The sequence below is a fragment of the Quercus suber genome, unplaced genomic scaffold (assembly GCF_002906115.3).
Source record: "Quercus suber isolate HL8 unplaced genomic scaffold, Cork oak 2.0 scaffold_532, whole genome shotgun sequence".
In the NCBI taxonomy this organism is placed as follows: Eukaryota; Viridiplantae; Streptophyta; class Magnoliopsida; order Fagales; family Fagaceae; genus Quercus; species Quercus suber.
In genome coordinates, this window is record NW_027069980.1 from 143,629 (window position 1) to 154,457 (window position 10,829).

The 10,829-nt window shown below is 34.3% G+C and overlaps 1 protein-coding gene across 1 annotated transcript in view; it reads right to left on the bottom strand.

Moving 5' to 3' along the window:
- Positions 1 to 3,979: 3,979 nt before the first annotated feature.
- Positions 3,980 to 10,829, bottom strand: part of LOC136063469 (uncharacterized) — a 9,845-nt gene continuing 2,995 nt past the window's right edge. The window contains exons 2-4 of the mRNA XM_065763911.1: positions 9,521 to 9,636; positions 9,333 to 9,418; positions 3,980 to 4,315 (exon numbers count right to left, since the gene is read on the bottom strand). Coding sequence (XP_065619983.1) covers positions 3,980 to 4,315; positions 9,333 to 9,418; positions 9,521 to 9,636 — 538 coding nt within the window. The remainder of the gene's footprint in view (positions 4,316 to 9,332; positions 9,419 to 9,520; positions 9,637 to 10,829) is intronic.

A 10,829-nucleotide genomic window follows, 5' to 3' on the forward strand; every position in this document is an offset into this window, starting at 1 on the left:
GAGGTTTTTTTTTTTTTTTTTTTTTTTTTGAGGAGTTAGTGGAGTTGTTAGATTGTATCTAGGCACTTCATCTTGTATATCATTTTTTGGGATATTCATGTTAGGGGGAGTAACATTGTTTTTGATATACTTGATATATACATGATTCTTGTTTCTTTAGATTCACTGTTTATTGATTTTATATTTTTGAGTTTTTTCATTGATATATGTATTTATTATGTGTTGTGTGAATCATACAAGAATGTTATACCTGTTTATTTACTATTTTCTATCACACATGCGTTTATGCGTTTGTTGAGTATTTTAGGAATATACAGATTGATTCAATTGAGCTGCTGTCTACACTTGCAACTGATGGATAGTAGTTAGGATTGAATTTTGTTTTTATAAGCATTATTATTGTAAAGGGCTTTTACTTGTAAACTTTGAGTTTTTAGTTTGTGTTTTGTCACGGATTGCCAAAATGGGAGTTTGTTAGGTTCTAAAGATTTAGGAATTTGTGTATTTAGAACTCTAATGTGTAATGTTGGCAAACCATGATCAAAACAATATGTTTAGTCTTGTTTAGGCTTGCTCAAAGTTGTGTCTTTCTTGTAAAGTTGGAATCGAGAGGCTGCAGATGCATTGGTGCATTTCGGCCTGACTCGATCGATCGAAAGAAAGACTCGATCGATCGAATCTCGGCAAAATGCTTTTCTGCAGAATTTTCTAGCTTAGCCCTAACTCATTAAACATTTTGGGTTTTCTGTTTTTACCCTAGGTATATAAAGAAAAACTCTAGCCACGTTTTTAGAGTTGCTCCTGTTGTATTGTTACTCATACTTTTCTGTTTTGTGTAAATCTCTTGTGAGATCTAGAGGAACTTTTCTTTACACAAAACTTAGGGTTTTCAAGGTAGAGATAGTATCAACATCTTGATGATCAACTCGATTGCTGCCATTGGAGCTTAAAGAATAACAAGTGTGGGTGCTTGTAGCTGATTGGAGAATCTAAGAAAGAAGGAGTGCGTGGATTCGAAACTTGCACATGGTCGTGTCAGTAAGTTCTACTAGTGGGTAGCATTAGGAAGTCAAGCGGGAAGCTTGTAAGTCCTTTTGTATAAACTTCGATTCTTTCATAGTGGATTCAGGTTTATCTTAAGGATAGCTAGGTCAAATCCTCCCCAGGTTTTTACCGTGTGGTTTCCTAGGTGATCATATCATTGTGTCTTTTATATTTCTGCTGCTTTATATTTTGATATGATTGTATGTTTGTGATAACCTAGAATTGCTTAAATTAACTAAGTTAATCACTTGGCTAATTAACTAGGTTAATCCGGTTGGTTTAAGGGATCTAAAACCGTTCACTAACATTTATTTCATATTCAACAAAATACTACATATAAAACAAGTGTTTCTTAAACATTTGATATTATAAAAATGTCTAAAATCTTGCATCATCAGCTATGACTTCAGAATTATTTAGATTTTTTCTTTTAAAAAAATTTAATATTGTAGTGGAGTTACTCATGATCTACAAATCAAAAAAAAAAAAAAAAGTTTCATTATTTCCATATTTCATAGTTCTGTACACCAACTAAAAAAAAGGGACTTCTCAACAATATATATATATATATATCTAAAACCAAAATAATCACAAACAGACAAGCTCTAGTTTATATACATTACTAATATTAATCACATCACACAAAATGACAAAGACAAAGTTCACAAGTTCATATATATTATCAATTTTAACCTTATCACACAAAGTGAGAAAGACAAAATTTTTGCTAAAACCAAAACATGAAAACAATCAAACCAAAGACATTGATCAATTGGTCTCACAAAAAAGTCTCTTATGACTCATCAAAGACTAGTTTCACAAATTCAAATTCACTATCACAATTTTGTCAATTCAGCACTCATGTCCTACTCCTAGTGGTCCCAGTTTACTTCTTTGTAGATAGTGGAAACACTCAAACAGTGGAAACACTCAAAACACATGTGACCGGTCCACACAAAAAGCCTCAATTACACATTACTCAATACAAAGCCACAACCACAAACTGGTCTACGGTCCACACATGACACAACACACCAGTGACTGTTGGAAATATTTTAGTGAATAAACAATTTTTGATACAAAAATAATATCCCAAATAATTAGCAAGAACATAAAATAAAAAAGGAATTTAGAACAATCTCACAATGCTATAGAATCACGCTGCGAAAGCGTTGTCTTTAAAGGTTGATTCGTGCCACCCAAAGTAAAACTTGGCGCGATTGGTTCTCTTGGCCAAACAACCCCCCAAGATTAGACTATAGCGTCGACCTTTGTGATGTACGCACTTCCACTCACAAAAGGTTTAAGAACAACCCTCTATTGCCTTTCCTTAGAACAAATATTCTTGTAGAAAAATATGTGGGAGAGAAAGATAGTAGAATTGTGTATATCTAAAACATAGAGTAGTAAAAAGACTCTTATAGAAATGTGTTATGATAAGTATTATATAGGTTACTTATGAAGATAATAGTCTATAGTTATTGGTTACTAATAACCCTTTAAAGCCCAACGGCTATATTATCAATTATTGTCTAACTACTATTTTTCTCATAATTGCCCAACGGCTATTTTTCTCATAAATTTTCAACTGCTAGAAAATAAATAAGAATAAAAGTGTTTGGAATACACACCCACACCAACAATCCCCCACATGTTACAAACACAAAATAGGAAAGGCACACAACTAAAGAAAGCATGCATCAATATGGTACCAAAAGGTTTTAACCATACATAGGATAAATAAGTAGGAACTAAAAGACAATGGTGGAGTTAAAACTCTTTTAACCAAACTATTAGTAAACCAAACTTACCACCCACATAACTTTCTTTATCAAGGTTGTTCTTAAGCGGGTTGACGCCTTATCCAGGCCATGCGCCACTGGGTTTCATGAGAGCTCTAGAGACCTACCCAAAAAGTCTCATAGGAAGCGGCACAACTTCCACTCACATATAGGTGGCATCCATCAAGAGTGCGTGTAGAACACCCCATCCCAACAAGTAGGGAGTATGGATCCATTAAGAGCCTAAAGCTCAACCTCCAACAATCTGCAACTTAATCGGTGGCATCCATCAAGAGTGCGTGCAGATACACCCCATCCCAACAAGTAGGGAGTATGGATCCATTAAGAGCCTAAAGCTCAACCTCCAACAATCTGCAACTTAATCGGTGGCATCCATCAGAAGTGCGTGCAAATACACCCCATCCCAACAGGTAGGGATATGGATCCATTAAGAGCCTAAAGCTCAACCTCACCAAATTCTGCAACTTAGCACTGTCTCACACCATAAGGATGGACTCATCACTAATCTCCTTACCAAGATAGCGGAAAACACATAACAAATGACAGTGCCCGTGGACCACTAATGACCTCTACCTATTTAACCTCTTGCGTGGAATCACCCATCATAGAGGTTGGGCATTAGTCATAGTGTCACAACTTGGGTATCAGTCCAATCCCTCTAGATGTCTCACTCACCAGCCTCATTGCTAGTGGTTTGGTCAAAGGATTGGCCAAGTTCCTTTCAAACCTCACAAAGTCCAATGACATAACATCATTATCAATAAGCTACCTCAGCCTCAATTGGATATGTTGACTTTTCCCATTTCACAAAGTCCAATGACATAACATCATTATCAATAAGCTGCCTTAGCCTCAATTGGATATGTTAACTTTTCCCATTATAAACTTTACTCTTAACACGTGTTATGGCAGTCTGGCAATTACAAGGAAAGCAAACAGAAACAATAGAGTTAGTAAAATGAGGCATATCAATTAATATACTCCTAAGCCATACAGCTCCGGACCTAGCCTTCTCTAAGGCCACTAACAATTAATATACTCCTAAGCCATACAGCTCCGGACCTAGCCTTCTCTAAGGCCACTAACTCTGTTTCCATATTAGATCTCACTATGCAAGTCTTCTTGGTTGACTTCTAAGAGACAACCCCACCAGCTAGTGTAAACACATATCCACTAGTGGGCTTCACCTTATCTGTATCAGAGATCCAGTTAGCATCACAATATCCTTCTAAAACAGTAGGATAGCCATAATATGACAAACCAAAATCAAAAGTCCCCTTTAAATATCTCAATAATTTAGATATTGCATCCCAATGCTCAATACTAGGATTATGAGTGTATCTACTCAATCTACTAACAGCATATGCAATATCAGGACAAGTACAATTTTTCAAAAACATTAAACTACCAATAATTTGTGCATATTTATCTTGTGAAACACTATCACCACGATTTTTAACCAAGTGCACCTTTAAGTCATGCATAATAGACATAGGTCACATATCAAAATGTTTATTTTATTTTATTTTATTTTTTTCCACAAAATTAGATTGTGATAGTACACTGCAATCATTATCCCTAAGGATTTTGATGCCTAAAATAACATTTGCCTCAACCAAAATTTTCATGTCAAATTTAGAGGCAAGAAAACATTTAGTATCATGCACAACATTATAGCTAGTTCCAAATATAAGTAAGTTATCAACATATAAACAAATAATGACACCTTCATTACTATTTAACTTATTATATATGCATTTATCCTCATGACCATAAATCACAAATCCATGTGTAAGCATCATATATCAAAATTTTCATGTCATTGTATATGTGCTTGTTTTAATCCATACAAGGATTTAACCAATTTACAAACTTTACGTTATTGTCTAAGGACAACCCAACTCTCGGGTTGCTCCATATAATATATATATATATATATATTTTTTCTAATTCACTTATTAGAAAACAGTTTTAACAACCATATGATATATAATAGGTTTGTAAATAGATACAATGACAAACTACATTCTTATAGATGCAATTCTGATAATCGAAGAATAAGTATAAAATAATCAACAATATATTTTTGCTTATAGCCTTTAGCTACCGAGCATGCCTTATACTTATCTATGATCACATTCAGTTACAAGTTTCTTTTAAAAACTCATTTGCAACCATACAAATTTTGTTTTAAACACCCACTTGCAACCAATAGGCTTAGCTTTAGGTGGAAGCAGTGTGATTAGACAAAATCTAATAATTTGTTAAAAACTTCCAACAATAACGGTGCATCAACAAATTTAATTGTATAATAACTTACATGTTCATCTTCAACAATATAGGTAAGAAAATTGTTACCGTAACTCTTTTTCTCCCTAATTCGCTTACTTCTTCTCAATTCTTGCATATCACAACAAGATCATTAGAAGTATCAATAGGTTCATGAAACATATTTTCCTTATTTTTCAAAGGAACTGCATACTTAAAAAAATAATTTTAAGATTCAACAATAGTATTGAATTCTAAATATATCAATATTGATGAAAATAATTTTATATCATGAATTATAACAAACATAACCAATAAACACACAATCACATATTTAAGAATCAAGTTTCCTCCTTTTAGGTTCATGTAGCATAACCTTAGACAAGTACCCCCACACTTTGAGGTATTCTCCTTTTAGATTTGGGTAACATCTTAGCCAACCACCCCCACAATTCGAGGTATACCAAGTTAGGCTTATGCCATTCTCAACTTCATTTTTTATATTTTATAGAAATTTCCAATACCTTATCTTCAGTTCCTAATACACAAAGTTAAATAAATATAGAATGGTCATCAACAAAAATTGCATAAAATCTTTTACCATCTCTAGTCATTGTGTTTTTTAAATCATCCAAATTATTATGTACCAAACTAAGGAGTTTGGTTACTCTTGTTATGGGTTTGCAAGGTCTTTTTGTTTCAAATTCATAAAAACCTATCCACTATCTCAAAACAACACATATACCCAATAAAAATAAGTGTATATATATATAATAAATTTTTTTTCCAATATCACTCTTGCACTTGGTGGATAAAAGGAATATTTATTCCCACTAAATCTTATCCACTAGCCCAAAATACTAGTTGGATCATTTTTAAATATATATATATAAAGAAAATTTTAATTATTTTTCCATAATTTCTCATTTCATATATTTGTGTCAAGAGATGTAGAAATAATAGCTTTTGTACATAAAGCCAATAGCCTCTAGCTACTAGAAACCACTCTTAGGAACATCCAAAATTTTACAAGAATAAAACACTTAATATTTTGTAAAATTTGACATCATTATACCACAGTTGTATAATACAAACGTTTAATCATCCACAATTTCTTTTTCACATGACCATAAATGATTGCTTGAATACTTTAGCAAGGAAAATAAAATTTAATTAAATTATAATATCATTGTATCTTCATTATACAAAAGGAGTACCAAGTTGATACGGCAATATTGATTCCACTTAACAATAAAAATTCCTTCACCATAAGTCTACACCATTTTTTTCCTTTTAGAATTCTACCAAAAAATAAAATTTTATCTCATTTCTCATAAAAATTATTGCTAACATTTTTTTTTTTTGAATTACAAAAAACATTTCTCAAAACACATACGTTTTCCTTCAATCTCATGTTCCTCAAATTTCAATAGACACAAAACAATTTCTCAAAATATAATACACATATCGTATCACATAATTGCAAATGCAATAAGTTGGTATCCACATATCAATACAACGTTACATAATATTATTCACATATTGATTTAGATTAGAGAATCAAAATCACATTTGGATGGACGTCATTTATTTTTTCTTCTAAAATATTAGTCCACCAAATTGTTTAGATAAACCAGATAGCAAAATAAACTCCACAAAAGATATAAGTAATTGTATCTAAGAATATAAGTACTAGCATTTTTCTTTATAAACATAATATCATATCACAATATAAAATTTCATGATCAATAACTTGTTTATCCATTTTGAAGCATGAAATCAACCTTTAAGATTGTTGGAAATATTTTAGTGAATAAACAAGTTTTGATACAAAAATAATATCTCAAATAATTAGCAAGAACATAAAATAAAAAAGGAATTTAGAACAATCTCACAATGCTATAGAATCACGTTGCGAAAGCGTTGTCCTTAAAAGTTGATTTGTGCCACCCAAAGTAAAACTTGGTGCGATTGGTTCTCTTGGCCAAACATCCCCTCAGGATTAGACTATAGCGTCGACCTTTGTGATGTACACACTTCCACTCACAAAAGGTTTAGGAACAACCCTCTATTGCCTTTCCTTAGAACAAATATTCTTGTAGAAAAATATGTGGGAGAGAAAGATAGTGGAATTGTGTATATGTAAAACATAGAGTAGTAAAAAAAACTCTTATAGAAATGTGTTATGATAAGTATTATATAGGCTACTTATGAAGATAATAGTCTATAGTTACTAGTTACTAATAACCCTTAAAAGCCCAACGGCTATATTATCAATTATTGTCTAACGACTATTTTTCTCATAATTGCCCAACGGCTATTTTTCTCATAAATTTTCAACAGCTAGAAAATAAATAAGAATAAAAGTGTTTGGAACACACACCCACACCAACAATGACCAGTCCATAAAAACTAAAAAGACACAATCACAAACACAATAGTTCATTAAAAAAAAAAAAAAAAAACGCAGACGGTAGAGGGCTAACTGGCTAAGGCAGAGCAAGACAAAAATAAAATAAAAATAAAAGAACTTGAGAAAGGAGAGAAATTTCTTAGATTTACCAGACTCGTGTGTGACTGTTATCAAGGATCTGAGGAGGAGCAGCAGCAACAACACCGGATCTGATCTGAGAAAAAGAGTAGCAACAGCAACACCTGAACGGTTTTAGACCCCTTAAAACAACCAGATTGGTTAGCCTAGATTAATTAGCCAAGTTGTTACTTAGTCAAATTAAACAATTTTAGGTTAAAACAATCAAACAATCATATCAAGATATAAAGCAGCGGAAAATAAATGAACACAAGATATGATGACCCAGGAAACCACACGGTAAAAACCTGGGGAGGATTTGACCTAGCTATCCTTAAGGTAAACCTGAATCCACTATGCGAAAGAATCGAAGTTCATACAGAAGGACTACAAGCTCCCCGCTTGACTTCCTAATGCTACCCACCAGTATAACTTACTGACACGACCACGTGCAAGCTCCGAATCCACGGACTCCTTCTTTCTTGGATTCTTCAATCAGCTACAAGCACCCCCGCTTGATTATCTTTAAACTTCAATGGTAGCAACCAAGTTGATCATCAAGATGTAGATAATATCTCCAACTTGAAAACCCTAAACTTTGTGTAAAGGAAAACTCCTCAAAGATCTCACAAGAGATTTACACAAAACAGCAATGTATGAGCAATAATACAATTGCAGCAACCTTCAAAAACGTGGCTAGGGTTTTGTTTATATACCTAGGGTAAAAACATAAAACCCTAAACGTTTAATGAAGTAGGGCTGAGTTGGAAATTTTGCAGAAAAATCAACCTGTGCAATTTTCGATCGATCGAGTCTATTCTTCGATCGATCGAGCCAGGCCGAAAGTCCCAAGTACTTCTGCAGCCACTCGATTCCAACTTTACAATAATAAACCAACTTTGAGCAAGCCTAGACAAGACTAAATACATTGTTTTGATCATGGTTTGCCAACATTATAAATTAGAGTTCTAAATACATAAAATCCTAAGACCTTAGAACCTAACAAACTCCCCCTTTGGCAATCCGTGACAAAACCCTAATTAAAAGCTCAAAGTTTTAGAAGTAAAAAGCCCTTTACAAAGAAATGCTCATAAATTTCAAATTTAACCTAACTACTATTCATCGGTTGCAAGCGTAGACAGCAGCTTAGTTGAATCAACCTGTATATTCCTGAAATACTCAACAAACGCATAAATGCATGTGTGACAGAAAAGAGTAAAACAACAGGTCTAACATTCTTGTAAGACTCACACAACACAAAATAAAGACATATATAAATGATCAACTCATAAATATAAATCAATAAGCAGTGAATCACAAATCAACAAGAATCAATAAAAAAACATATCAATCAATGTTACTCCCCCTAACATGAATATCCCCAAAAAAGATATACAAAGTGAAGCACCTAAATACAATCTAAAAAACTCCACAAGTAACAAAAATCTCCCCCTAACAACAAAAGTCTCCCCCTAACTACAAAAACCCTCTACAAGTCAAAACTCCACTGCCCCTTTTTGTGACGGAATGCCAAAGAGCAATCATAAGTCACCATCAAAAGGAAGTGGTGAGGGTGAATGAAGACGCGCTAAATCGGCTCGAAGAGCACGAATCTCATCTAGTAAGTCCACCAAAATCTGACCCTAAGCCGCCTGAACGATCACAACAGTCTCCAGAGTACGACAAACATCAAAGTCTGTCGAAGGAGGTGGAGGAACATCAGCAGCAGCAACATCATCACTAACTGGATCAGGAACATCCTCACCAGCAGCACCTGTAGAAGAAGAAGAAGGAGGAGCGCTACTAGACGGCTCAGACCTAGGGTGTTTAGAACCAGCTCGAAGATGAGCGGCCCTCTGTCTAAGAAAAGACGCACCTATGAGAGCTATCACATGAACAGGCTCAGAGGAAGGGAAGTCACTAAGGTCAAGATGAAGTAAAATCCTATGGATGAAAATAGGATGAACAAGGGCATGAGAAGAAGATGAACTCCTATAAACATCGTTCAAAGAACGAAGAAAGAGATGGGGAAAACTAATAGGAGCATCAGTAACCAAAGCGTACAAAAATACACACCGCTCAAGAGGAATGGTGTGAACATGAGATATGGGCCAGATAGAATGACAGGCTATCCGAAAGAACAGATAGTGCAACCCGGAGAGCTCAGCAGAAGTGATCCTAGGATCAGAACCCCACTGGACAGAAGTCCCAGTGATGTAAGATAAAACATCGCTCAGCTCGGGAGACTCGTCATAAGGATAGACAGGATCCCTAACCAACGGTACCCTTAGAGCATCAGCCACTACCTGAGAAGTAATGGCAAACATCGTATCCAACTCTTTACTAAAGTGTTGAAATCATAGACGTGGATAGAGATGTTCGAATAGAACTCTCTAATCAAGGCAGACGGTGGAGGAGGATCAGAAATGTCTAACAAAGGTAACCAGCCCCGACGCTCAAAGTTTGCCCTAATGACAAGATCTAGCTCATCTAACAAAACAGAACGCTCAGCCCAAATCTTCCTCTTAAGGTTAAGCTTCTCAAAAAGATCTTGGTTTTTCTCACTCGGAAACCTCTCACGGTCAAAGGAGGGAGGGGATGGAGAGGAAGAGGGAATGGACCTACGGGCTCTAGTCTTCCTAGGCATGATGCTAAGGAAAGGACAGAGACACAAAAGAGAAAACCAAAAAGACACAAGAAAACAGAACCAAGGGCAGACTGCAAATTAGCAACAAAAAAAATAGAATGAAAATCTATATGATGCATGAACAGATATAATGCCATGATGCATGTACTAATGCAATGAGCAATTAAGTTTAATTGAGATTAAATTGACAAAATTGGCTTGAGCAGGGAATTTTCTTAACAAAAACCCCAAAAATTGAGCACCACTTGAAAATTTTTAAAACAAAATGATGAATTGAGCATTATAAAACACAACACATAGATTATAATGCTTAATTTCATCAATACAACAAGCCAATTGCATCAAATTCTACTCAATTTAACAAAATCCCCAAATTGGATCAATTAGGAACCCTAGATTTTTCAATTTCACACCAAACTCAAAATTGATCAAATTAAACTATTTAGATCATGTCTATAGCATGTCCCCACAAAAACCCATTGATCAATTGCATAAAATATGGCGTGAATCAAAGGAAAATTCCAAAATAGCAAATTGC